Source organism: Pezoporus occidentalis, unplaced genomic scaffold, assembly GCF_034315485.1.
Source record: "Pezoporus occidentalis ecotype Australia unplaced genomic scaffold, CSIRO_AGI_Poc_V1 ctg135, whole genome shotgun sequence".
In the NCBI taxonomy this organism is placed as follows: domain Eukaryota; kingdom Metazoa; phylum Chordata; class Aves; order Psittaciformes; family Psittacidae; genus Pezoporus; species Pezoporus occidentalis.
This window is the reverse complement of record NW_026913157.1, coordinates 3,472,645-3,499,119: the sequence shown is the minus strand read 5'-3', so window position 1 is coordinate 3,499,119 and position 26,475 is coordinate 3,472,645. Positions and strand designations below refer to the sequence as shown.

Sequence of the window (26,475 nt, the reverse complement as noted above, 5' to 3'; positions counted from 1 at the left end):
TATTTTTATCACCCTTTCTTCTCACCCAAGAGCCAAATAATTTCTCTTGACAAGTAACATGGGATCTGTAGCCAAACCAGCTTACAATTCTGACTTTTCAAAACCTTGCTGGAGATGTGCAGTCCTGAGGTCTGGCCAGCCCTTGTTCCTCTGTGCCAGCCAAAGTTTAGGACAAGGAATTTCCAAAACAGCAACTCCTGTATCTTCACCAACCAGGCATTGCTGTGCCTGCGTGTCCCAGAGGCTCTCGGCAGTGGAGTCACCCCGGTGAGTTGCCAGGCTCCCAGCAGAAGGTGCTCAGCACGTGTTCCCTGTGCATGACGCTGCGTGTTTATTCACAGTGCTGAGAGATTGGCTGCAGTGCACTTTCATTCTGTGTATTGTTCTCCAGGGCTGGTGATGCCATCGCATTGTGCTGAGTTTTGAAGAGTGCGAGCAGCACTGCTGATGTGACTCCCTGGGAGCCTACTTTCCACTGGCCCAGGATAAAATTGGGTGGTTGGTTCTCTGAACCAGAGAGCAATGGGGCTGGAGTAGCTGGGACACTGGAAAACTATGCAGGATTCACCCAGCTCTCTGGTGATGGATGGATACTCCAGCAATGTGCCAGCCTTCCTAACCAAACTCTGGACGCTGGTGGAAGATCCTGAAACGAACCATCTCATCTGCTGGAGTACTGTAAGTACAGCAACTATGGGGTGTCACCAAGTGCCTGCAACACCAGAAAAACCCAAGTTTGAGGCCTAAGCACTGCATTGCACAGCAACTTCCCTTTGCTTTACAGTGCTGATGGCTAACTGGGGGAGTGAAAGGACTGACATTTCATCAGGAAGCCTTTTGGATATACTTGATATTATTTATCTGCAATATTGCGGCTTTTCTGTTTGAAAGGGACAACTGGTTTGGGAGTATTTTAGTAACAATATATACACACTTCACTTGAAGCATCTTAAAGGGTGTGTGATACTGAATCTTGCAAAAAGCCAGACTATTTGAGGGAGGTTTTCATTTCAATTGAGTCTGCACTTTCCTAAGATCTTCCAGAAAAGGTGCAAAGTCCTTAAAAATTTCCACTGCTGTTCTTATTGCAACTAAGAAACACGTGACATTCACAAATGCCTTGGGAGCAGGCAGCAGATAAACAGCATTCAGACATTGGGCTAAAACTTACAGGTTAAACAGATCTCAGACTGACACCCTAAATCACTCGCACTTTGGAAGAGCTTTACTTGATTTTTCAATGAGTCTGTGTGACGATCATGGTGATGTGTGTCTGTACAGCTTCATAAGCATAGATTGCTTTGCTTTGGCTTCTTATTTGTCACTAAGGCATTAATATAGTAAATGCAATCAGATAATTGGAATTACTTATTTATCCCCCTCATACAGCATTTTGATACCAAATTGTGCTTTTGACGTAAGACTTGTTGAAAATAATGTGATTTGTCTTCAGCAGGGAGTTATAAGTCATATGCATTAATGTGTTCTCCAAAATTGGGAACCTATAACAAGAGCAGATTTAAGGGTGCGAGGGAGGGAAGTCTAAAGCAGCCTTTCTGAGCTTTCTGTCATATATTTGTGTCCAGTAGAGGTTTAGTTGAAGACATGAAGAAGTATTTCAGCTGCATTATTATCCAAGGTAATGGTTGCTTTCTGATGTTGGTATTACATGGCCATACCTTTGAGAACCACCAAGTTTTGGTATTGTGTGTTTCAAATGACGACTTTCAAACTTGGAAGGATGTTCTAACATGCATGAATAGTCCCCTATCTGTTACAATATCATTATTTCTGACTCACCACCACCACCGTGCTTTGCTTTCCTACAACATAACATAGGCTACAACAAAATTTTAACAACATAACAAATTCTGAAACTACAAATTCTAACAAAAGCTACATTCTTGGGAGGTTTTGGTAAGGCTTTCAGATGTCTAAGTTTCCCAGGTTGCATGTTCCCATGTTTCCCATGTTTTTCCCCTTATATCCATCAGTGCTGTTGGAGCTGAGAAACCGTGTGCATGCCTAAGATTTCTGTACACAATCAGAACTCTTAGAAAATAGGACCTATGAAGGAGAAGAGATGGAGAGGAAACGTGATAATGGTTTATATATACACTGAAGGCAGTTAAAAGATGGAAAGCAAAAGTCTGCTGTCTGTGTCCATGGTGGATTGGACAAGCAGTAATTAAACAAGTAGTTTTTTTTTAAATGGAAGATGCAGTTAGGAAGAACTGGCAAATTCCTGATGTAGCTTGCCTGGGCAGGGCACAGGGTGTCTGTCATGGTGTGTCTGTCAAAAACAGTGAAGATAAGCATCTGCCAAGACTGACAGAGCCAATTTTGCTTTGGGCAGAGAAGACTTTCAGAGTTTCTCCCAGCTGGTGCCCCTGCAATGTAAGTCAAGCTGCTGTATGGGAACGAGCTGGTACATGCAGGGTTCATTGGTGAACGCACAGTAACACTGAAGTTTCTAGTGTCTGCAGGATCCCTTTCAGGTGCACTGGCTTCTAAGTACACTGCAGCCTTAAATGCAAAGGAATGACCTCTCAAGAGAGGCCATAAGGAGACGTTCAGGTCACAAAACCCTTGTGCTTCTCATTTCACATCAGCATGTGCAGCCTGGGATGCACAGCTGTATCTTAGAGAGCGTGTGGACAGAAGCACAGGAGAAGCAGGATAAACCAGGTCTGTCCCCAGGGCAGCCTTTGCGGTGCTGGGAAACCCTGGTCCGTGCTGTCATATCTGCAAGCTTGGTCTGTGAGGATGCTTCCAGCATAGAGGTTATTAGTGAATCTCTTAAGTTCTGGATTAGCCTTTGCTTCTGCTGCAGGGGGAAAGGAATGATAGGAAAAACCCTGGTGATGGTCAAAGGGTGCTGTCGAGGCAAACAGTCCTGTACAGTGTTTGTAGCAGTGAACAAGGAGCAAGAAGAACAGCTGACCCAAAGCTTCATGTCTGGGGGCATGCAGGGTTGTTGGAGCTGACAAATGAGCCAGGGAACAGAGGGAATTGAGGAAATTCACACCGTTTGGTGATGAAGATGTAGTGGCCACAAGTAGGGCAGCGGGGTTTGCCATGGATGTGTGGTGGGTCCTGCACTGGGCACTCACGGTCCTCTCTCAAGTACCTGTCTGCTGTGAAATAACGCTCCTGGTTGATACACCACTTGACTGCTGGTGATAATGCTCAATACAGCAGGAGGATGACAGTGGCTGTGCTGGTCTCAGACCCCAGGCTTGCCAAAGTCTTGCAGACCCTGGTGTCTTTGGCTTGCTGTCCCTTGAAACTCGGCTGCAGCTGGGTTGGTAAGTCCCTAACATCTGCTGGTGGCTTTGCACTGGCATAGGTCTCTGTGTCTTGCCTGTCTCTATAAAGCTGAGCGCTTAGATTGCACAGCTGGGTGGCTCCCCTGTCAGCTCCCTGCAGCTTCTTCTCCACAATCAAACCCAGTGTTTGCCCCTCAGTAACATTCTCTGCAAGTTTACAAAAATGCACTGTGTGCTGCAAAGCCTGAAATCATGATTCTTCATTCCTCCAAATTCCACATGCTGCTCCCCCATCCTGAGCAGAGAGGGGATTTAAGCTGGTTTCCGCAATCCCCCTGTACTGGAGACACTGAGGCTGCTGACATTGGGCATTTAGAAAGCATTGTTTAAAATCAATTGAGAGTTCTTCTGTCCCTTATAAAGCTTGCATGGATTGCTGTTTGCAGAATGTTTCAAGGCAGCTTCAGCTTGTTGTATCTCACAGGCCCTCCCTGTACAAGCTGAGCTCTCAGCATGTAGAAAGCCAGGCAGGGAAAGCACATGGCCTGCAGTGTGCCTGTCTCTGCAACAATCCCAGGCAAGTTTGCATTGCTTTGCAGTCATGGATCTCAGCAGTGCAACCCCAGGAGTGGGTATTTTATCTGGTTAATATGGATATTGCTAGCTTGGACTGTAGAGCATAACTGTTAACATACTGCAGGTTGTCCTTGTGTCTGTGTGCTTTCAAAGATAATCAGGAGATAGTGCATAGAGCTTCAGGATCAGTGTGGTGTCTCCAGAGATGATATGTTTTCTTGCCTTGCTGTGTTTCTTGTGCCATGTTTCCAAGCTGCGATCCCTCCAGGACAGCTATGCTTTGGAGCGGATGGGTTGGGTTAGACCTATGCAAGCAGATCGAGGGGTTCAGACATCAGAACCTTTCTGTGAAGTCCACACAAGGGGGCCTTATCACAAGCTAACAGGATCTGAGTGCAAATGTCTGCAGTTTTTCTCATATCCAAGGTTCTCAACTAAGCAGTGGCAAAGCTTAGTAGGAAAAGATCAAAACTGCAGTCATGGAGGACTGATTGTACCAGAACTGAAAGGAGCACATGCATCACTGAAGGATGTTGTCACTGCTCTTAGCTTCAAGTTGACAATTTTGAGAGCATGACTTGCCCTGCTGTAGGACTTAAGGGAACCATCACCTCCTGGGGCCCTCTCATAGTCAGGGATGCTCCTCTGACCACAGCTTTGTCCTTGTCTCCTTTGCAGAATGGCACCAGCTTCCATGTGTTTGACCAAGGACGCTTTGCCAAAGAGGTGCTGCCCAAGTATTTCAAACACAACAACATGGCCAGTTTCGTCCGGCAGCTGAACATGTGTGAGTTCAAACTCCAGAGCCTCGCCATGGGGGTCCTACAGACATGGGGGTGACAGAAAGAGCGGGTGGAAAGGGAGCCTGAAAGAGAAGTGTGAGTAGAAAAGTTGAGATCTCCCATTTACACATTGTTGAGCATTATTGATTTTCCTGAAGAGGACTTGCTTCTGGATCCCAGACTTCCTTGCACTGACCTTTGATTCCAGCATGAAATTTCTGTTAGATTACATTGTGAGATGTACAGATTTTAAGTACCAGGTTTTCTGCTTCTCAGATTGCTTCAATTTGAGAACCTATTTTTATTTCTTTTCCATTTTATTCTATATGGGGCTTTTTCAGCAGCCTGATACTGTGCCACCTCCCTCAGAAACTGCTGCTTCTGGGGGTAGCATGCCTAGACCTTACCAATTTCACCAGCTGTATCGCTGAACTAATAACACAGTACTTCTCCCTGTGAACGTTGCCTTGCTGATCATTTTCACTCCTTAAAGCAGGTTTAGGTGTAATTTTCAGACACATCTAGATCGTGACTGTGTTAAGTATGGTTCTTTTCTGATAGCTTTTGTAAGTTTTTTCAATGACCAATTCACAAAATTCTCCAGTGAAGTTTTAACTTTGATATTTAACTATACAGTAGCACTACTGTACATTTTAGGCCAGCCATTAGATATGGTTTAGAAATGTTTCCAGGGCTTCAGAGAAGTACTCAAAGTAGATTTCTAAATGTGCCTGAGACCCTTTTTGGGGTCACCTGGAGCTGGTCTGTGCCTTTGAAGATCCTCCTCCTGAATCCTTTGGCTTGCAAATCCCAGGCTGGTTTGGGGAAGGGACCTTAAATCTCATCCAGTTCCAACCCCCTGCCATGGGGACGGACACCTTCCACTAGACCAGGTTGCTCCAAGGCCCGTCCAACTTGTTCTTGAACAGTGCCAGGGATGGGGCAGACACAGCTTCTCTGGGCAAACTCAAACCAGAGATTTCATAGAGTGGGCATTTTAGGTCCTGTCAGTCCAATGTGCTCAAGGGATTGCTGGCAAGTCCTCCATGGTGTGGGCCAGCAGCTGGGGTGGCCAGTGGGGGGCTCAGTGCTCTCCTTTGTGCTGGATTTCTTGTAGATGTGGCCCAAAAGCATGCCCAGATGCAGGGAGAGGGCACAGCTTGAAAAAGTGGGGGGAAAGAACAGAAACATCCTCAGAAGTGATGGGGTGGGAGGTGAGAAGGAAAGCCTGGTCTGTCAGCCCTTCACCTACATCCTCTCCCTGCAGATGGCTTCAGGAAGGTGGTGAACATCGAGCAGGGGGGTCTTGTCAAGCCTGAGCGGGATGACACCGAGTTCCAGCACCTCTGCTTCCTGCAGGGCCACGAGCATCTCCTGGAGCACATCAAGAGGAAGGTGAGGGGACACAGCTTGGGGGGACCCCTGGTGAGCCTCTTGGGTGGGAAGAAAGGCTGAGGCATGGCAGATCCCTGGTCCAGAAGGTTCCACACCACCCATGTGGAGAGGCTGCTTGGTGTATCTTCAAAACATCCCTCAGCAATATGCCCCACAGCTTAGTCTCTGTGTGGAGATGTAGCCCTCTTGGTTTGCTTTAAGCCTGTTGTCTCTTCATTTTGTTTCCCTTGGGCCTTCTGCTAGGAGAGAAGTAATGGATGTTTCCCATCCCTCAGGCATCTTGAATAGGAAATGCCCCAGTAGGAGCCTTCGGCCTTTCTAACCCTCCCAAATTTCCTTTTTGGGGGTAGATTGACCAGAACAGCACTCTGGTCATTGTGGTCATTGTGAGGGTTTATACCACAGCTGAATTCCTCTCTTTGACTCCCCAGATGCTTTATTGCTTTCAGACCACAGGACCCTGTGCTATGGACCTCTCAGCATAACTCCACAATCACCCCGTGGTTTGGTTTCTGTCCATCTCCATGGACAGTTGGGGCAGGGGTCCTTGCTGTGCAGGCCTGGACTTTCATTAGAGTTTTGACTGTGGTTATTTGCTCTGTTGTCAGTATTACAAGACCTTTGTGTAGTGCTGCACAGTCAGTCTTGATTCCACCTCTGCTTTTGAATTGTTAGAAGTACAGCACAGCTCCTGCAGGGTCTACCGACAGTCATCTCCTGTTATTATAAAAGAGATAACCTTTTTCTGTCCTCTGTTTCCTGTTTTTTAGACTGTTACTGATGCCCAGAAAAGGCTGTCCTCTCTGAATTAGCACAGCAATTCTAGGAAAGGGGCTTCAGCAAAAGACTTCTGGAAATCCAAATGTAGTACATCAATTTGTCAGCCTCATCCATGTAAAACACAGAGCTGAATTCGGTCTTCCCGAAGTTAAAGTAGAAAGATTTAATCGAACAAGATAATTCAATTCCTCCCTGCTCCTCAAAATACTTTGTTTCTTTTTCTTTCTCCCAAGCTGATTTCAAATAAGTTCCCCCTCTGCTGGGAAATGTCCTGCTACCAACACACCCTCTGCATGAAAGGATTTGTCCCACTCTTTGCTCTGTTTTATCCCTTTGGCTCTTGCACCTTAGGGATAGTTCAGACTCTTGTGCACGTTGCCTTTCCCACCATTTCAGCACATCAGAGCACAGCTAGTGGAAGTCCTGCCACAGCAAGGACTCTGCCCTTGGCCCTTCTCGTATTGGTAAAATCCATGTTTGATTTTCCCTCCTCAGGTGTCAGTAGTGAAAAGTGAGGAGACCAAGATGCGCCAGGAGGACCTCAGCAGGTTGCTATACGAGGTACAGATACTGAGAAGTCAGCAGGAGAACATGGAGTGTCAAGTGCAGGACATGAAGCAGTAAGTTGAATTCTGCTTAGTCTGCATTTTCTTCTCTAGAGTTGTTGGTCTTGGGGGATGTTTGAAAGAAGGAGCCATGTGGGATTTCTATGCAGATCCTGTGATCTACAAAATTTGAATAAATGCTGAGCCTTTCTGTCTTCTGTGAAATGCAGACATATTCTCTTCATCTGTGTTTTCCCTTTACAGATGAGAAAAGTTCAGAGGCAGCCATATAGGAAATACGTGTATATCACAGAATCATAGAATAGTTAGGGTTGGAAAGGACCTTAAGATCATCAAGTTCCAACCCCCCCTGCCATGGGCAGGGACACCTCACACTAAACCATATCACCCAAGGCTCTTTCCAACCTGGCCTTGAACACTGTCAGGGATGGAGCATTCACAACCTCCCTGGGCAACCCATTCCAGTGCCTCACCACCCTCACAGTAAAGAATTTCCTCCTTATATCCAATCTAAACTTCCCCTGTTTAAGTTTTAACCCATTACCCCTTGTCCTATCACTACAGTCCCTAATGAAGAGTCCCTCCACAGCACACCTGTAGCCCCCCTTCAGATACTGGAAGGCTGCTATGAGGTCTCCACGCAGCCTTCTCTTCTCCAGGCTGAACAGCCCCAACTTTCTCAGCCTGTCTTCATACGGGAGGTGCTCCAGTCCCCTGATCATCCTCGTGGCCTCCTCTGGACTTGTTCCAACAGTTCCATGTCCTTTTTATGTTGAGGACTCCAGAACTGCACACAATATTCCAGGTGAGGTCTCACGAGAGCAGAGCAGAGGGGCAGGATCACCTCCTTCGACCTGCTGGTCACGCTCCTTTTGATGCAGCCCAGGATACGGTTGGCTTTCTGGGCTGCGAGCACACACTGAAGCCAGCTCATGTTCATTTTCTCATCCACCAACACCCCCAAGTCCTTCTCCACAGGGCTGCTCTGAATCTCTTCTCTGCCCAACCTGTAGCTGTGCCTGGGATTGCTCCGACCCAGGTGTAGGACCTTGCACTTGGCACGGTTAAATGGTTAAACCACATCCGTTGTTAAAGCACATCCATTCAGTCAATGGATGTGGTTTTATAAATCACGTACTCTGAGAGGTTTTTACTTGCCTCCAGAATTTTAATACTTACAGAGAACTCTGTTTAAAAAGCACTTCAATAATAAAAAAGACCCCAAAACCTTTTTTTTACACTCAAAGCTGGTATACATACATCACCAGATGACGCTGGTATCCCAGGCTTTGACAGAGCACCTCACACTGGGAAGCTTCATTCCAGCCCAGCACCCTACGTGCCATAGAGAAATACTTCTATCCTACCTCAGTTTTTAATGATTCCCACACTTAGTACATGCATGAAACCCACACTATACAATCCAGGTGCAGTGGCAGTGAAATAATTTCTAGGCTTGTATCTTAGTTAATTTTTAAGGAATTCTAGTACCGATGATTTGGCCTTGATTTTAGTTTGTTCTCCCTTTGGATCTGCTTGCTACCTTCCTCCATCTAGCAAAAGGAAAAATTGCATTCAACTGAAGAAAATAATACGAATTTTATAAAGTAAGACAGATCAGAAATCCCAGGCTGAAACCATGGTGAAGAACCATTAAGGACATAACTCCAGTACGAGCTGTCAGACTAAGGAACCTGCTTTGCTGAAAATCCTGTCAGGACCACTTCAGAAAATTCACTGCAGAGATTCTGGCTGCGGTACTAGGGCAGCTGCTGTGCTATTTTGAGCCCTGGCCCTTATCTTCCCAGTTCTAGCATCAATCCCCACTAGAAAAGCTAAACAATCCCAAAGGATTTATAAATTTCACCTGTGTGATAGGTTTTGCTGGCCTGACAGTTTTGTACATCCATATACTCAAGATAAATTGACAAAATCTTCTGCTCATGGACTTGGCTGGCATCCTAATTTGCAGGCAGCGCAGTAAATAAACTCAGCATCTTCCCATCCCACTTTCTGGGATGATTGTTCAAGGAAGTCTGCAAACTCCCCTGTGTGCTGCATCTGCCGACAGAAATGAAATATGCTCTATGCAGTTGCAAGCTAGACAAAGGCCTGTGCTGGATGAAATCAGTGACTTCCACTAATAAAATCCTTACAGTCCTCCCCATTCAAGGCTCTAAGATGCAGAAGCATCTCTCTAGCTGCTCCCGTCACTCCCAAACATACCTCAAACCACTATGTATTTGAGGTTTCAGCAGGCAGAATACGTACACTCTCTATCCATAGGATCTCTTGGCCCTTGGGGGCACTGGCGCAGTTGTGGAGGATTGGGCTTTCTTGGCTCCTGCAGGAAGAATAGTCTTGGTATTCAAAATCATACCAAGTCACAAGTCAGGCCTTGCTGAAATTCTGAGTTTCGCCCAAATGCCCTACACATGTGCCCTCTTGTACTCTCCCCTATAAGTGCTGGCTTCTCTTTTATTTGTTTTACCTCTGTGATTTGTTCTTTTGAGGTCAAGTTAAAACAAGGAAAGCAACTATGTGACCCTGTTTGGGACACCTGAAAAGAGCCAAGCACTGCAAGAGCCCCAGAGTGGGACAGACTTTGCACAGCTGGGTCTGCTGTGCATCATGGCAGCACTATGGGCTCTTGTGATGCTTCTGTGCTCATGGAAAATTTCTTTTTTTCTCTTCCAGGCAAAATGAAGTTCTTTGGCGGGAAGTTGTTTCTCTCCGGCAGAACCACTTGCAGCAACAGAAAGTGATCAACAAGGTAATGGTTGTATTAGCTCCAAACTCACTTGTGTGCCATGGTGTATGTCCTCCTCTGATTTTTGTTTTTCTTGTCCCATAATCTTCTCCACACTGATATTGCAGTATATTTAGTTTCCCTCTCTCTCAAGCTGTGATGCTCTTGCGTGTCCTATGGAAAGTGGCCATTAACAAAGCACAGATTATGCCCTTGAGCAAAAGAGTTTAATTTCCCTGTGAGTCCTTGCTGATGGTGATATTAGAAACCATTTTTCTGTTGTAGACCTGAGCAAGAGAGCACAACTCTCACTAATTGCCCTGTATTGGCTGAGTTGTGGTTGTACAAGTGCCTTTGGACTTCCCAAGTCTTTTCTCTTTCCTTCCTACAGGAGAGGAACCTCCCCCTCCTGCCAGCATTGAAGCTGCAGGCAGCAGAATTGATTAACCATTCCCGCAGTAGGGATCTCCAGCAACAGTTACATTTGCTGGTGTTACTGGTATAGAATCCCAAACTGGTTTGGCTTGGAAGGGACCTCAGACCTCATCCAGTTCCAACCCCCGCCACAGGCAGGAACACCTTCCACTAGACCAGGTTGCTCCAAGCCCCATCCAACCTGGCCTTCAACACTGCCAGAGATGAAGCATTCCCCAGTTCTTCGGGCAGTTGTGGAATTGCTGATTGAGGAATTACTGTACAATCTTGTAGACCCAAGGAGAGCGGCAGAATCATTTCCCATAGCACCTAGCATGAGCAGTGCTAGAAAAGACCTCTCCAGTGATTCGCAGATGGTGCTGACGTGACTGAGCATGTCACATTGCCCAATCCTCCCGAGAGCTACGTTCTGACCTTCACGTGGCATCACAGAGTCATAGGACCAGATAGAAATGCATGAGGCTATCAAGTCTTCCTCCAGCTCTGAGGCTGGGCCAGCCACACCACTCATGGTGGAAACATTTATGCAACTCTTTCGTGTTATATTGAGCAATGAGTAAGAGACAGCTGTGATATAATAATGCTCTCTTTGTCTGGAGGGCAAAGCAGAGCATTAGGCTCAAGCTGACCTGGGAATACGTTGCCAAGTGGTTCCCCTCCAAAGCCATTCTGCATCCTTTTTAGAGTCCTCTTCTGTTGATACTGAATTTCACAGAGCTGAAGAACTCATCCAAAAGAGATGAGAACTCCATCCAGAGTCTCCCCTAGGGGGCTGCCTCTTTCACTTGCAAAGTCTTTTGTTAGGCTTTATAGAGGCTCTTGTAAAGGTCTCTAAAGATTTTTATGGAAGAAAAGTCTAACTGCAGGCCTAGGAATATTTGCATGTGTACTTCACAGGCAGATTCCCAGGTCTAATCAGGGTAACTGGAATTCTGCTTGCACAGAAGCAAAGAGAGAAGGCACTCAGCACATGCATCTATCAGCCTTTGCTCAAAGCAGGCACCTGGCTGAGTTCCTTGAAAGCGAGACAGGTCGTTTGATTTCTTGGAATGCTTGGAGGTGTCTTGGGCTCCAGTGTCTCTTGCCATTTGGCTCCCACATTCCATGGCTGCTCCCAGCTTTGGGGTGGTGTTGGGAGGGAGGAATGTGTGAGATAAGGATGGCTGCGAGTGCTGAATCACTCTGCTGATGAGCAACGAATTTTGATCTCTCCTGACAGCTGATTCAGTTTCTGTTTGGCCAGCTCCAATCAAGCCCTAGCAGCACTGGGATAAAGAGGAAGCTGTAAGTACCCTTGTGTGGTGCTCACACGCTCACGGGTGCATAATGCTGCCCCTCACTAAAAGCACAAGCTCAGCTTGCCCAGGCGGGCGGTCACCGGACCAGGGCACCATGGTGATGGGAAATGAATGGGCTGAACTGTCGAGTCAGACCTGCTGACATGCCCCATTCAGTGGCCTTTAGAGAAGCACCGTGTCAGCTTGTGACCTTTATTGGGGGAACACAGTGCGCGGTGGGAGATGGGAGCACTGATTATTGGAAGGGTAAAGGGCAGGACCCCACTGCTGGTCCTACAGTTTTGCCACTTGCCATCAGCAGGAGCAGGGCCTGTACAAAGTAGGAGCAGAACGCAGCTAGCCCACAGGCACCTTTAGATTGATCCACAGTCACTGCATGAGGTGTGTCTTCAACACAGGTTTGGTGGCAGGTAACCTGCAGGCCTTACAGAGAAGAAGGAGGAAAAAGGTTTTAGCTGAGATAAATAAGATAAATAAGGTCTTCATGGACAGGATTGATATGTCTGTAGGTGTCACAGGAACGTCTGACCCAGGAGGCTTTAAATGGGTTAGTTGCCAAAGTCACTTTGATAATAAGTGTTGGATGAAGAGGGTCATTTTTGGCCCTTGGAGCAGAGAGCTGGATGCTTAGAAATACATAATTGTCTCAGGGCTGACTATGGTATTTCACTGGCTGCTGAAGGGCAGATAATGCTACAGCAAGGCCTATGTCAGGGTAACTCAAATGTTCTTTTCTATTCTGTGTCTTTAGTTGCTGTCACAAAATAGGAACAGACTCTTAAACAAGCTATTAGACCACACTGAGATTGCAAGCATGTGGTCACTGCGACCTGCTATATAACACCCTTCACTGTGGGATCTAACTGGGCTGAGCAAACCCATACGTTCTCCCAACATATCCAGCTCCAGTGTCTGTAGAACAAAAGGAGCTAGGAATGATCTTCTGTCAAGCCTGTTAGACATTACTGGGGTAAAAAAACTCTTGGCTTTCCCTGCTGCACCCCACCAAAACCCTGTCTTCTAAAGGAGCACTGAAGATGCTTTTCCTGGCTGCAGGACAGCCAGAGGAGAAAAGAGATTTGTTAGGCAGTTTTATAGGATCATCAGCAGTAACAGTAGTGGGTGTGTAGGAAAATATAAGAGTTTCCAGCTCCTCTGGGACTGTATCACAAGCCCAAAGACTGCCACCCAGGAAGTTTCATGATGGAAAGGTAGTGCCAGTTTGAGGCTCCTCATTTTCTCTTGGTTTCAATTATTTACATAAAGTACAGGACCCAGCACACAGACCACTTCTTATCGTTGGTGACTACACCTGCAAAAGCCTGTCAATCATTTATTAAAATCCTGTATGCAATGAGTTTAGGCTCTGCTCTGCTTCATGTCTCCCTCTGCTTTGTTACTTACTTAATAGGGGGCATGGGTTCCTTTTATGCAGTGCTATGTATAAAAATGTAGCCTTGCCAAAGAGGCCCTGAGTTCAAGAGAGCTGGTAACAAGGCCAGATTCCCAGCACTGTACTAATAATTCCAGTGTAGCTACCTTAAGCAACTGAGGATCCAGCCTAGAGCTTGAAAACACCAGCAATTAGAAGAAAGCATGAATTGAATTTCTTCAGTTCAAAATATGAACTGATTATTTTACTTGTATCTTTCAAATGAGATCTAGAAAACCTAGATCATCTCTTCTCTATATGGCTAATGCACTTTTTTAACTGTGACCTCAAAAACTGTTTCCCTTCCTTGTCCATAACACTGGACAAGAAAGCACCTTACAGCTGAGGAAAAGTAGAGTACCAGGGAAAAATAATCCTTGCCTGAGAGACGTTTCTCATATAAACAACCAGGAACCAGTCAGTTATGTGCTGGGAAAACAAACCTGTTTCTCTTCACAGACCTCTGATGCTTGACAACGGGATCTCAGCTCCACAAGTGTCCAAGTTCAGCCGGCATTTGTCTACAGACCCCCTTCATGACCCCTATTTCATACAGTCGGTAGGTTTACACCAGCCTCTGAGCTTTGTGGGATTTCTTTGGCTGGGGTGGGAAAATGTTTGAAGCAATAATACAGGTTACACAGCAAGTAGTTTGGCAAGAGCTTGGCAGAGAAGAGGCACACCAAGCTGGGTGACATTCATTATTTCTTCAGCTCCCCTGTTTCAGGAGGGGCACGTACTTGCATGCCCTTGTGCTGCTCTGTTGATGTGGGAGGGAGAGGCAGACCCTGCACACCAAACTCTCCATGGTGTTACCCCAGCCTGGCTGACCTTAAGGACAGCGAGGAAGAAGTATGTTCTAGCAGGGAGTACTATGATCTTTCTGACCAGAGCCAGGCTGTTGCAGTTGCTGACGAACAGGAGGTCCCAAGAGGGGAGCTGTGCTCTGTTGGATCCAGAGGAAGCCAAGCAGTCTAGGCAAAATATCAGCCATGGCAAATCCTCTCTGTAGCTGACACTTTGGTCACAGTGCTCATTTTGCACTGCACCTCTGTATGGTTGGAGAAAAGATAGGAGGAAATCATATTGTTGCATAGTAGGTAAAACCTTTCTTGGTTTCTGCACAAAGAGAACTCGGGCATGGTGAGCAAACAGTGTCTCAGATAGGGCCTTGGACTTGTTCTGGGCCTCAGAAGAATAAATACGACTTTTGCTTTCTTTTTTAGCCATCAACAGAACCTGCCTCTTGCTTAAACAGCCCCACAGTTGCTGGAGGACCCATCATATCTGATGTAACTGAAGCATCACCATCCAACATAATAAATATGCATTCTCCTCCTGAAAATGACAGGTAAACATGTTTGTGATAAAAACCAGGGTGAGTCAAGTGTGGAAATGCACAACTTTAAAAGAGTTTTTCCTGGCCGTAACGCTACCAAAGTCTGTCTGATTCACAAATCTCTATAGGAATTGTGGGCTGGAATATTTTATCCAATGAAGGTCAGATTGTCTGAATTAGGGAAGGATAATAACAGCATAAATTTGGAAACAAAGTCACAACTTTCATGCTGAGAACCTCCACTAACCTCTTGGAGAAGTATTCCATGTTTTTTTATATTTTGTTCTCAGGACCAGGGCTCTCTCAGACTTTATCAAATAATGAGGTACTAGCATTTGTTGAGCTTGTTGAGAGAGAAAAAGGAGTTTCCTTTTTGGCTTTGGCAAAGAAGAAACAGAATCAAACTTGTTCATCTTTCTGCTAATGAGAACAGAAGGGCTGCATCACAACAACTTCCGATGTTTGACAGCTTTTCTGTGAAAAGGCCCCAGTAACTTAGGAACTGAAGGCAGAGGTATTTTAATGCTTATCTCTTCCTGCCACAGACATGTAGAGTATTTAGGGCTAGTAGCAGAATAGAGCTAATAATGTCAGTGGAAAGTAAGTAGACAGATGAATCATGGAAACAGTTTCTGAGGCGTAGAGGCAAGGTAGTTATACTTCAGAAATTGCCTGTAAATCTGCTTCATAATTGAAACCATAGCCATAAAATTAGCTAGAAACATGTAAAGAGCTCCAGATAAGGAGCAACAGCAACAAATAAACCACTACCACCACCAGCAAAACTACTACCACCACCAAAAACCAGGAGCCATTTCTAAAGCAGAAAATGTCGAATTGTTACCTTCAAATTGCTTATTTCTGCTAATTACTGAGTGCCATCTGGTGGCCTCTGATCTGTGCTGTGCCTGAGGATCTGAGCCATCCATGGCCCTCATGAGTTTAGCACTGTGCTACTTCCTAAACCAACATGACTATCTGGTGGGAGTTTAGGATTAATGAGATGAGAAGATGATCTGAAAGGAATTCTGAGGAAGGCTTTGTAGAGTCACATCCTATCCCCTAGGTGTGACACGCCTGTGTGTTGTCATACAGCAAAGCTAGTCTGTAAGTGGCGTAAGACAGTATTTTTCCAGTATGGCTTTCCATGCCCTGTGCCTGTTGATCTACAGGACTTTGTCCCTTTGTCTCCAGTTGTGCAGGATCCCAGGGAGCTGTAAAATCACCTACTAGTAGTATGGAGTAGATTTTTACATACAAAATGCTACTATTCAAAACTTCAGTGTCTGCCTAGCAGTAACAGGAAGTGCCTTTTCCACTGGAAAAAGGCTGACCTCTGATTTCAAACCAGTAAAACATCTGACTGGGACTGTTAGATCTTGACAGCTTCTGTTCCAAATCCTTCAGAGCCCAAGGTCCTGACCTGTGTTATTGGGATCTAGAGTGCTTGCTGGTTACATCCTAACTCCAGCATGGAAAAGGTCTTACCAATCCCAGTGCTATCTCTAGGGTGGAGATTTTTTCAGGGGAACATCCCTAGCCTTGTGACCCTTTAGCTTGTCTCAAGTTTAATGCTCATCTGAGGAATGATTTATACATGGAAGTGTATTTTCCATATTTGCAAACAGTGAAAGGGGCAAATTCAGTGTAACTGACTGATGGAGTAACTGAAGGTATTCCAGATGAGCATGTTTCTAGATCTTGCTGAAATGTTGCTGGTTTCTTTTGCCTGTCTAGGGAAGTGGAAAGACACTGTGGGGCAGTTTGGGAATTGAAAGCAAGCCCTTGTGCTACTCCACTTCCCAGCAAGGCCTTTGTGGAGCAGATAGATGTGTGTGTGGTGCTAAGTCTTGTCTTTGATACAGAGAGAAATGCCTCATGCTGATCAAGGAAGAGCCAGTCAGCCCTGGAGTGAAAGCCACCACCGAGCCTGATGTCCCACTGCCAGGCTGCCAGGCTTGCTCCGAGCCTCCCGTGCTTCCAGTGGCCATGGTTCAGTCTGTTTTGGAAGGCAAAGGGAGCTGTGGCACGGCCCCTCCAGGGACCTCGCAACCATCTGAGAGAAGAGGCAGAAGGGCACTGCTGGACAGGTGAGGGGCGCAAGGGATTGCTGCAGCCCTGTGTGTTCATGGCCCTCTTTTCCCATTCACAGCAGGGAAAGGGAGGCTGAATTTGTCATCTAATGCAGCCTGGTGAGCTCCATCCTGTACCTGTGGCACCTGCTTAGAGAATGCTTGAAGCCCAGGGGACAGTTCACAGGAGTAGGGGGATCTGTGGATGAGTTTGCTTGAGGGACCCAACAGAGAAGGAGCTGTCAGAGCGTGTGTGTCAGAGCCATGGAAGCAGGAAGAGGCTTTTTGCAGTGAGAGGGATTTGCCCAAGTTCCAGGTGTCCATCTCTACAGACTTGCAGGCCACTGCACCACACTACACCTCCAATAGCTTGTGTGCCTTCTGCCACTTGTTTGGTTGAGTCATTATGTAAAGTCATAAGGAAGTATTTGTCAGTGGTGTTTCTGTGCAGTGAATGAGGTTTCATTTGTGTGCTGGTATACAGAGAGTGATGGACAGTGACAATCACTAAGTAGGGCATATATTTGATAGGGCATCAAAGCATTCATCAGGTCCAGGCTTGGGCTTGAGAAGGAAATAATTTGCCCCGTCTTTTCCTCTCCTGTGAAGTCAAATAGACTTTTCTCCTTACTCTGTTCTCCCTGTGCCTCTCCTCCTATCCCCTTTCCAAGATTTCTTCTTTCAGTACTAGATCTGTCCTCAGAGGGCAGTCACCATGTGACAGCATGCTTTGGGGAGGCACCGGGGAGCTGGCAGCATAAGAGATGTGGTTTCCCCATTTCTGACTTAGAGTGAAACCCCACAGAACTTAGCTGCATTACCGTGCTTGCCTCCTTGAGCTGGAGTGGCTCAGTAAAATGCTAGGCATCCAAAGCAAGGCTTTATAAAAGGGTGCAAAATCATGCCTTAAAATCACGAAATAGCAGGTGAGGCAACTCACAGGGATGGAGAGTAGAGAGTTTATGTTCACTGAGTGCAGGATTCTGGTGCAAAGGGATGGAGGTTTCATTATTTTGAAACCAGGCCATGCAGGTATCCTGCATGTGACAGTCACCCAGAAGATGATGTCCTCTTGTAAGGGGCTTTCGCACAGTACCATTAGGCTCAGCCACAGTGCAGTCAGGGTGAGCCACTTCTGGAGTTGGAGTCTGCCATAGGCTGAGCCTGAAATCCCAGTAGCACCAGTGTCGTGAGTGAGTGCACAGCAGACTTCATCTGGAGGAGAGCATGGTCTACAATTGCAGAATTCATTCTTGATGGCAACTGCAGCAATGTAAGGACAACGGGGCAGAAAAAACACGGTAGGTTTATCAGAAAGACTTCTATTTTCCTTTGGTTCCTTACAGAGAACCAAATTCCTCCTTCTGAACCCACTGGGTACTTCAAACCATTTTATTAGAAGAAAAATAATCCTAAAATAATCATTGAAAAATAATTTCAAGGCAGGCTGCCTTGAAAACCATTAGTTAATTCAGCCATCTTGGACCCAGTAGGATGGGAATACAGCCTATTCTGGATCCCAAGTGCCTCTCTAGGATTTCTTCCAAGGAGAGCTTTGCATATCCCAGTCTTGAGGAGATGTGCACAGACTCTCCATTCCCAAATCACGTCACCCAGGAAAGTAGTCCCACCTGTTTTACCGCCAGCCCAGCTCCCTGTGTGCTCTGCTGGGTTGTACTTCTGGGGCTAAAGCAAGTTATATGGCATAAACCCAGGCTGACAGTGAGCTCTGTTTTTTCAGAAAGAGATTTAAGTATAAACTCATGTTGGAAGTCTGCTCAGTCCTGCTTTCTATATGTATCTATGCAAGTCTCATTCGTGGCAATATTTCCCCTTGTCTTTTCTCAGAACAGATATTTCAGATCCCTTGGAGGGCTCCGACTGGAGCTTGGAAGGGCTGCAGCTGCTGCTGAGGAGCCAGCAGTATGGCCTGGAGCCAGCCAGCCTCTTGGATGTGAGTGTCCGGCTGCAGGGAACAGTTGCGGGGTTCACAGTGGTACTTTGGGTTGTAAATCAGACAGACACACAGACCGCGCTGCTTGTCCTGGTGTGGCACTTTATCTGTCAAGATGCTGCCCTATTTTGACCTGCTTGAAAGAGCTGGCAAGATTTCAGACTTTAAGTGATGCTTTTTTGTATTTGTTCTGAAAATACATGTTTGAACTTCACGAAGCACAAAACACAGTGCACTTGGTGAAGACATCACATGAGACCTAACACATTTATGTAAAATAGGTTTAATACAACCGTCTAGCTAGTTTGGTAATTGCTTTGGGTGGGTTAGAGCATTTTCTGCATATTCTGCATCTTAGCTACTCCGAGACTGTTTAGCTCTACTACCTTCCCCTCTTCTTCACATTATGGGAAGTGTAGCTGATGTCACATTTTCTCTCTGCTGAGATATTTATCTGTCTGCAGTTCTTACGTCACTTTTTTTCTTTAGAAATGGATGGTGACTTTTTCCTTAACTATATATGCAGCAATATGAAGGCTTGTTTATTTATCTCTTTCTCTCTCCCCCCATACATATGGTTAGTATATGAAAGGTTTTTGCCAATAATCAAATAACTCTGTATATAAGAATCTGTATGTCAAATATATGCTCCCTTGAGGAGGTGCTTCAAATACAGACACACGGTAAGCTTGCATGGATAAGTAGGAATGAAAAATCATTTAAAAAAATCAATTTTATTCTCTTAAAGCTAATTCCCAAGTGTCTGTGATTGATTTTGACTTTACAGTAAGCTTTTCTAATGACCTACTCTATCACTGACTCCACTGGTTTCTGTTTCTTATTTCTCATTAAAAGATGTTTTCCTGTTACTGACACACTTTTCTTTCTGTGCCACTCAACGTCACAAAGGTGAGAATGAATCATAAAACTGTATCCCCCGATGAACAGCTCTTTTCACAGGTTGCTCAGACTTCTTAAGAAATGGCCATTGAGGCATTGATGCAGCAGTAATCTGCCCTCTTCTACCATGTTTTGGAATGCTTTCAAAAAAATATGAATCTGTAAGTGTCTTGTGATCCAAAAGCAGCAAGAAAGGGCTTTGACTTGGATGTGCAGTAACACAAATAGCTGCCCTGGTTTACAGCATGACTGACACAGGGTGACTGCTCTGTCTGTGCTGTCTCACCACTGGCAGCAGCAAGGCTTGTGGCTCAGCACAAGTGCCCACCACTGCACCCGTGCTGTTCTAGCTGTGCTGCAGATCAATACTCATGGAGCCTGTCACTTCAGCCAGTATGTTGTAGGAGCTGAGGCACAGGCCAGAATTGTTTTCTGGTATCTCTGCCAGCACAGTTGTGACCCCAGCAAGCAGCCAAGGCAGGCAGATGAGCATTGGCGTGTCCTAAACCATGACATCTTTGAGCCCTCATTGTATTTTTCTCTCAACAGGTCTTTAATCCCAATTTATCTTTCAATGAGTGGAATTTGACTGAAATGGAAGCTAGTCTGTCCCCGGTAAGCAATGTGTGTTTCTCAGATAATAATAATAATGATGCAAGGCTTGTGCATAACTGAAGAATGCTGAGATATTTTACAAACAGAGGGGACAGTGGTAAAGCACAGCAAGTACACATCTCCTGGGGCTAGGCTGAGAGTGCTACCTTATACTCTTGAGCTGCCTCTCCCACTAATCCAGAGCTTGTTTAGAAACACACTGCTGTTATGGAGTTTTTAATTGAAACTGGCTCTGAACTTTGTTTTGGCATGAATATCAGATCCTGCTAATACCAAAGATTCATAAAGTGTCTGTGATAAAAGCTCTTCATAAAGTGCAGCCATCCCTGTACATCTCGGGAACAGTGAAACCATGTGTAATTAGAATAGAGGTTCATGCATGCTCCTACAGAAGAAACAAGGAGGAATTGCTTGGCAGTATTTTTTGGGGATTGACATTGACACAGGCATTTCTGAAGTGCACATGGTGATTTAATAAGCAGTGAAGGAAATGTGTAATTTGTGGCTGGGTTCTTTTTCCTGCTGCATGAAGGGTAAATTTTCAGAGCCTTCATTGCCAGCCAGGTTGGATAAAGACTTGGATAGTTCTGCCATCTCTACAAATGTGCAAGCAAAGTGTAATCTGTTCTAATGATGTGTGAAAGGTCTCTAAGCCTGCTTCATGATATCACTGTCCTTTTTAAGTTTTGATCTAATCATTTCAAATTTATTAGGAAATTCCACTTCCTGAGTGTTAAGAGGGAGAGTCTTTGAAGAGATAGATATTATTAGCAAGTTGTGGAAGCAAGGGACAGTCTCTTTTTAAAAGGATTGCATTAGAGGAAAGGCCAAGGAGGAGGCTGCAATGTTCTAGAGTTCAGTTCTCAAGTCCCAGCATCTGGTGTAGCCCCATGGAGGTACGCTTGCTTGTCCTACAGGAAGTTCTGAGCACAGAGAAGCCTGGAAGGTAATACCTGCTGCAACTCTGTGCCTAGAAGTGCCATGCAAGCAGAAGCTAGTTGTGCTTTAAACAGTCAAAGGCAAATGAAAGGAAGATTCCATTTATATGGAAACAGAAAGAAATCCATAAAAATATGAAAGATTACTTTCATATTTGTTGCTGGCTCCAGAGAATTCTGGGTTTGCTTTGTCTGGCAGCCAGACGGTGATAGCCAGTGACACTAGTCTGGTCTCCTTATGTGGCATGAGCCTCATGCCATCCTAGCCAGTGCTGATAGGGGGTTACATCTCCTTTAGCCCTCTCCATCAGGCATTCTTCCCTTGAGCACACACTTTTGGCTGTTTTAGCAAAGTAGAGGAGAGGCAGGGCAGGGAGCGCAGCATTGATGAAGCACTGATTTTTCAGAAATGGTCTAGTTCTAACGAGCTCCCCTGTCTTTGTATAATTGTACATTGTAGTTTATATTTTTGCATCAAGATGCAGCGTCTCACGGTGGATCTGGAGAAGAATGCAACTGAGCTGTCCTCAAAAGTGTTCAACCCACCGTTTAACAGCACCTGCCCAGGTAGGAGCACTGGCAGCTCTTGCAGACTGAAGAATGGGGATGTAATGAAGGTGTTAAACATGTCAGCAGCTAGATGCAGCATCCAGCACTGACCATTTGCCTCTTTGAGGGTACAAAACATATTGGTTATTTGACTTTTCATGATTGTCAATCCGCAATGTTTCCATAACAACTGTGAAGCTAGTTACTGAGCAGTGGGAAAAGTATGGGTGATAAACTGAGGCTTAAATGTAATTGAACTACCTCTCTTTCTGCTTGGGTCCTCACTGTATCTACTGGTATCTCCTCTGCCTGTTCATTGCCACCTAAGAGCAATGTGGGGATCTAAGCAGCTAGGGGTAGTAAGGACTGCATGGGTGCTGTGTTTCCTTTTCCTCCTGCTGCAGAGAGGTGAGCCGGTAGTGGCTAGCAGCCAGAGTCAAGGTTATGCCTCAGCTTCTCCAGCTGACCTTCTCTCACCCACTGATTCTGATAAAGTGTGTCAGCAACCTTAGATATGAAACCAGATGTGTTTTCCTGGTCTTGGAATAGTGATATTATTTTCATGTGTATTCAGCTGGGATAGACCTGAAAGAAAAGTTTTTGTGAGCCTCCACTTGGTACTGTAGCCATCTGGGACCAATTGAGAATCTGGACACGTTGTGTGTTGTTCAAGGACTTCCAGTCTCCACTTTAAACTTAGCATCTTGCATGAGCATCGAAGGTGTTAGAAGCCCAGCTATGTTGGAGAGAATTCTTCAGCAGGCTGGAGCTGAACTGCACAGGAGGAGCATCCTGTGAACTGCACAGGAGTTTGCAAAGCCTTTCCAGTCCCTGCAGTGGCATGCTGCTGGAATAGTGGGGCAATTGACAGATGTCTCCTTCTGCAAAGATGAGGAAAACCAGACAATTCTTGAGTGAAGGAGAAGAGAAGCTTTCCAGTGCCTCCAACCATTTGGTCATCACTCTGACTTCTTGTGAGGCACCTCAGCATTCAGCCAGAATCCAGCTTGGCAACCTGCAGAGATTCCTATTGATTTTAATGAGCATTTGAGTGAGTCTGAGTTTGACTCAAGTGTTTCTAAGCTTTTTTTTGCCTGGAATGAGGCCCCCTCACCTCCTGATGCAGTGGGGATTTGCCACTTTTTCAGTTCTACGTACGTAAAGCCTGGTAAATTGCCTTCCAGAAACTCAGTTTTCTCTTGTCCATTTGTATTACAGGGAGAGATGTCATTCTTGAAAGCACCCAGCAGTTCCTCGTTGATCGTCAGTCAGTCTTTGGAAACGACCTCATCAACTTGCCTGAGAGTTCATCGCTATATGTTCCATCTGACAGTATGGCTTCCTACCTGTCCTCTGTGGGTGTCCAAGGGGAGATCCCATTAAACCTGAGCTCCTCAACTGACAACAATCAGTGATTTAGATTCCAAGAAATGATGTCTCCCTCCCACCCATCCAAGCATCCACAGGTTTGAATGTAAAGAAACAAAAGTGACTCAGAAACCCACAAGAGAGTTTCTTTTTGTCCCCTTTCTTTTTCAGTAGATGGAAATGTTCAGTAGTTGTTGCATTACCCTCCCTGCACCTGAATTTCAGTGTTTGCCCAGGACAGCAATTTTAAATGAAATACTGCTTCTGGTGCTTGCTCCTGTGGGGAGTGAGAACTTGGCAGGTTTGGGGATTTTTGCCTTTTAAGTGCTTTTAGAAGTTTCAAATTTAATAAAATTTAAGTGAAGAGTAGCTTGAAAGTACATCAGGGACTTCATAAAATATAATGATCCCAACTAGTGTCTGCAACAGCAAAATACTGGATTTTATTGGGGCAGCACAGATTAGCTAAGATGCCTGACCCTTCTGGATGCTGGTTGTTTTTTTTTAATAGGAAAATAGTTCTATATGCCAGTCCAATGCTCTAAAAATATTCCTTTATTGATTTTCTGTTTTTTATGGGATGTACTTATGCCACTTCTTTATCGTCCTAGGGTGAGTAGGAAAATGAAGATCTCTTCTGGTGTGCAGAAGGTAATTATCTGAGTGACCACTCAGAATGTGTCTCTGGCTCCCAATGGAGCTACAGACCACTACAGAACCCGAAACATCCTGTGCTGAGTTGAAGGGGTTTGTTGTTTGGGATGTTTTTCCCCTAAATTTATTTCTTCTAACATACAAACAAAAGGGATAGATTCTTGTGCATGCACAATTTTCCACTTTGCAAAGAGGACAGCGGAGGTGGACTCTGGGTTTTGGTGCTGGCTAAGTGTTTTATGTCCAGTCCAATGTTTTTTTCCCTTGGCCTTGACCTGTTCTAGTTCCCCTGAAGATGTGCCTGTTGATTTATTGATGTATAAAATCTGATGAACCAATTTAATAGATTGGATCCCCTTTTTAGGAGGGCTCTCAGCTGCTCTATGTAGGAGAGAGGCAGAAGGGTTAGTCCACCATGTCCACTAACTTTCTTCCTGTCCTTTGTGCACCTGAGACCAGCCTCCAAAGGTTGAATTAATCTTCCTCTACCATATGGTTTCTGACAACTGATTTTCTCAACAAAGCAGAGCTTTGTTTTTTATTCTAGTAGTTCTAATGAGAACGTATTATTTATCTCAGTAGCTTCTGAGTTGCTTTTCCTTAGGAAAGCTACCCTAATGCAGTAAGAAACATCCAGGAAATTCAGCTAACTCAGGCCTCCTAAGGGCTTAGACAGGGAGGTGTGAGCCGTGCCAGTATCATTTGAAGAAATACTCTGCTTGCTTCCACTGCCATGATGACTCTTGGTTCTAAACTGTATTTCTGAGCATCCAACCCAAAATATAATCAGGTGAATGCAGGCTCACATTCTCCTTAGTAAGATGAGCATGTTTTCAGTGGACCTTCCTGTCAGAGCCCTTCCCTCCATCCATTTATCAGTATGTGAAAGATGTGTTAGCTCAGAAACATTAATTTTTGAGCATGTTTTTCCCCAGGTAATTACTGTGTGCTGGGAACTCTGCCACCACTGTGGTGGGGCAGACTTTGCAGGAGTGAGGTTGTGAGAGCTTCTGAATGAATTCCAGACACTGGTTATTTTTGTTCAGGACTGAGGGAGAATGCTGGCAGCCCCATTGGCCAGGTATTTAGATGATGTGCTTGAGTGTAGGTTTCCCTTTCTGACAGATTTGTGCTTTGACAGTTCACCTAGATCAATCCATTTGCCACTGTATTTTGTCATTTCCAGAGATGGAAAGTGGTTGAGCTGCACTCTGTTTCTTTCTTTTCTCATGATTGAAAATTGTCTGGTGTCTCCTATTAACTGCATGTTGTCCCCATTCAGGATTTACATCCTTCTCTGAACCTTCACATGCTAGATTGCCTTAAAGTTAACACTGAATGTATTGATCTGGTAAGGTTTAAGCATGTGCTTAACTTCAAGCTCCTAGTAGTTTTCCCATATTTTTATGAAGCCTATTGCATGCTTGAGGTTAGACATGTGCTTCCAAGTCTTACTGGGTTGTCTAGTTAGGGTTGAGAATGAACCCTAAGTAGCTTAGGAGAGCTACTTATGGGTAGGCAGAGGTGCAGCTCAGGCAGCATGGGGCTGCAGTATTTTAACAGTGCCAAGCAGACTGCACCCTCTTTGAGCAGCCCCTCAGGGTGGCTCTTGGGTTGTTCTTTAGGCTTTGTGCTCTACTATAAACAAAAGACTGGAGCACAATGGTGAGAGAGGAATCTTCAGGAACAGTATTCAAGAGCCAGACCTGTGAAGAAGCAAGCTTGTGTTCCTTGGCTTTTTACATTGTTAATTTGACTTGAAGGTGACATGCTGAGACTGCGTTTTTGCACTATGCTGTATATTTGTAAAGTTTTACAGAAAACACTAATTAAACGTGTTTCCTTTTTCTCATTTAGTCCTGCTCTGGCATTTCTCTCACTACTTCCCCTTACTCCTTTCCTTCTTCCCAAGGAGAATAAAAATCCCTCCAGGAGTTAAGGACGGTCACCTGTGAGATGATGTAGGGCTCACTGATGAGATCTGGTGGGTAAAACGTGGCACAGTAAACACAGCTCAGAGAGCAGCTGAATTCTAGCAATTAAAATGCCTGTTAGGGTGGGTGTATCTGGTAAAATCAAGATAAAAGAATCAATAGTTGCAACTCTTATCTTTATTTTCTTGCTTTCAGTGGTAACAGAGTTCAAATTTTACTCTTGCAATTACCTTTTATATAAACACTTTCCTTTTGTAACTGGGACATGATCAGATGGTCCTTCCTGCTTGTTTTCCCTTAAGGCATGATTTGGAGAAATCTCCAGGAACTCACCAACAGAGTTTAAGTTGACAAGCAGGTATTTATTGCGGCGCCGGGGCACACGGGGGATAGCCCCTCCTAACGTGTCTCTCCGAATTGCTAAACTAAGCCGTTCTTATATAGTCGCTAAACATACATATTCATTACGTATATGTTTGCATATTCATGAGGCTACTTATGTATTACATCATTCTTCTAGAAAGTTTCCCCGCGTGCGTACAAAAATGTGGTGGTGGTCTTTGGGAGTCGTTTACTTCTTCCAGCAAGCTTCATCACTTCCCGCAGCCTCTGAAGCATGTGCAGTAGATAATGCTTACAGCAGCTTAATCGGTTCGGTAACACTGCAGACATAATCATCCTGGCCTTCTACTTACAGTTAGCTTAGCTGCAGCCCATCCTGGACACCTGCTACTTTCAGATACTCTTTATCTACATGTCCTGTTTTTCTATCCTGTTTTTCTTACACTTATTTTTGTACTAAGGTCATAAGGACCTAAAACTACACCAACTACAATGATTTATCTTATACAAGGGTTCTCATTATGTTCT

The 26,475-nt window shown here is 45.1% G+C and overlaps 1 protein-coding gene across 3 annotated transcripts; it reads left to right on the top strand.

Moving 5' to 3' along the window:
* Window positions 1-117: 117 nt before the first annotated feature.
* HSF4 (heat shock transcription factor 4) lies at window positions 118-25,527 on the top strand. Of its 3 annotated transcripts, none has more exons than XM_062609197.1 (13): window positions 118-678; window positions 4,524-4,632; window positions 5,895-6,022; window positions 7,298-7,422; window positions 10,066-10,141; window positions 11,772-11,836; window positions 13,742-13,841; window positions 14,509-14,633; window positions 16,487-16,711; window positions 18,542-18,647; window positions 20,097-20,162; window positions 21,580-21,667; window positions 22,868-25,527. In XM_062609197.1, exons 1-13 carry the CDS (start codon window positions 556-558, stop codon window positions 23,062-23,064), a joined length of 1,533 nt encoding a protein of 510 aa, XP_062465181.1. In that variant the 5' UTR covers window positions 118-555; the 3' UTR covers window positions 23,065-25,527. The 3 variants fall into 3 exon arrangements, with proteins under 3 accessions (XP_062465181.1, XP_062465184.1, XP_062465183.1); XM_062609200.1 differs by having other exon boundaries at window positions 21,561-21,667; window positions 22,868-22,998; XM_062609199.1 differs by lacking the exon at window positions 118-678 and adding an exon at window positions 2,546-3,308.
* The last annotated feature ends 948 nt before the right edge of the window (window positions 25,528-26,475 follow it).

Coding starts and splice junctions, on each gene's coding strand:
- HSF4 (XM_062609197.1), top strand. CDS start 556: ATGCAGGATTCACCCAGCTCTCTGGTGATGGATGGATACTCCAGCAAT. Junction 4,633..5,894: donor CGTCCGGCAGCTGAACATGT/GTGAGTTCAAAC, acceptor CTCTCCCTGCAG/ATGGCTTCAGGAAGGTGGTG. Junction 10,142..11,771: donor AACAGAAAGTGATCAACAAG/GTAATGGTTGTA, acceptor CTCTCCTGACAG/CTGATTCAGTTTCTGTTTGG.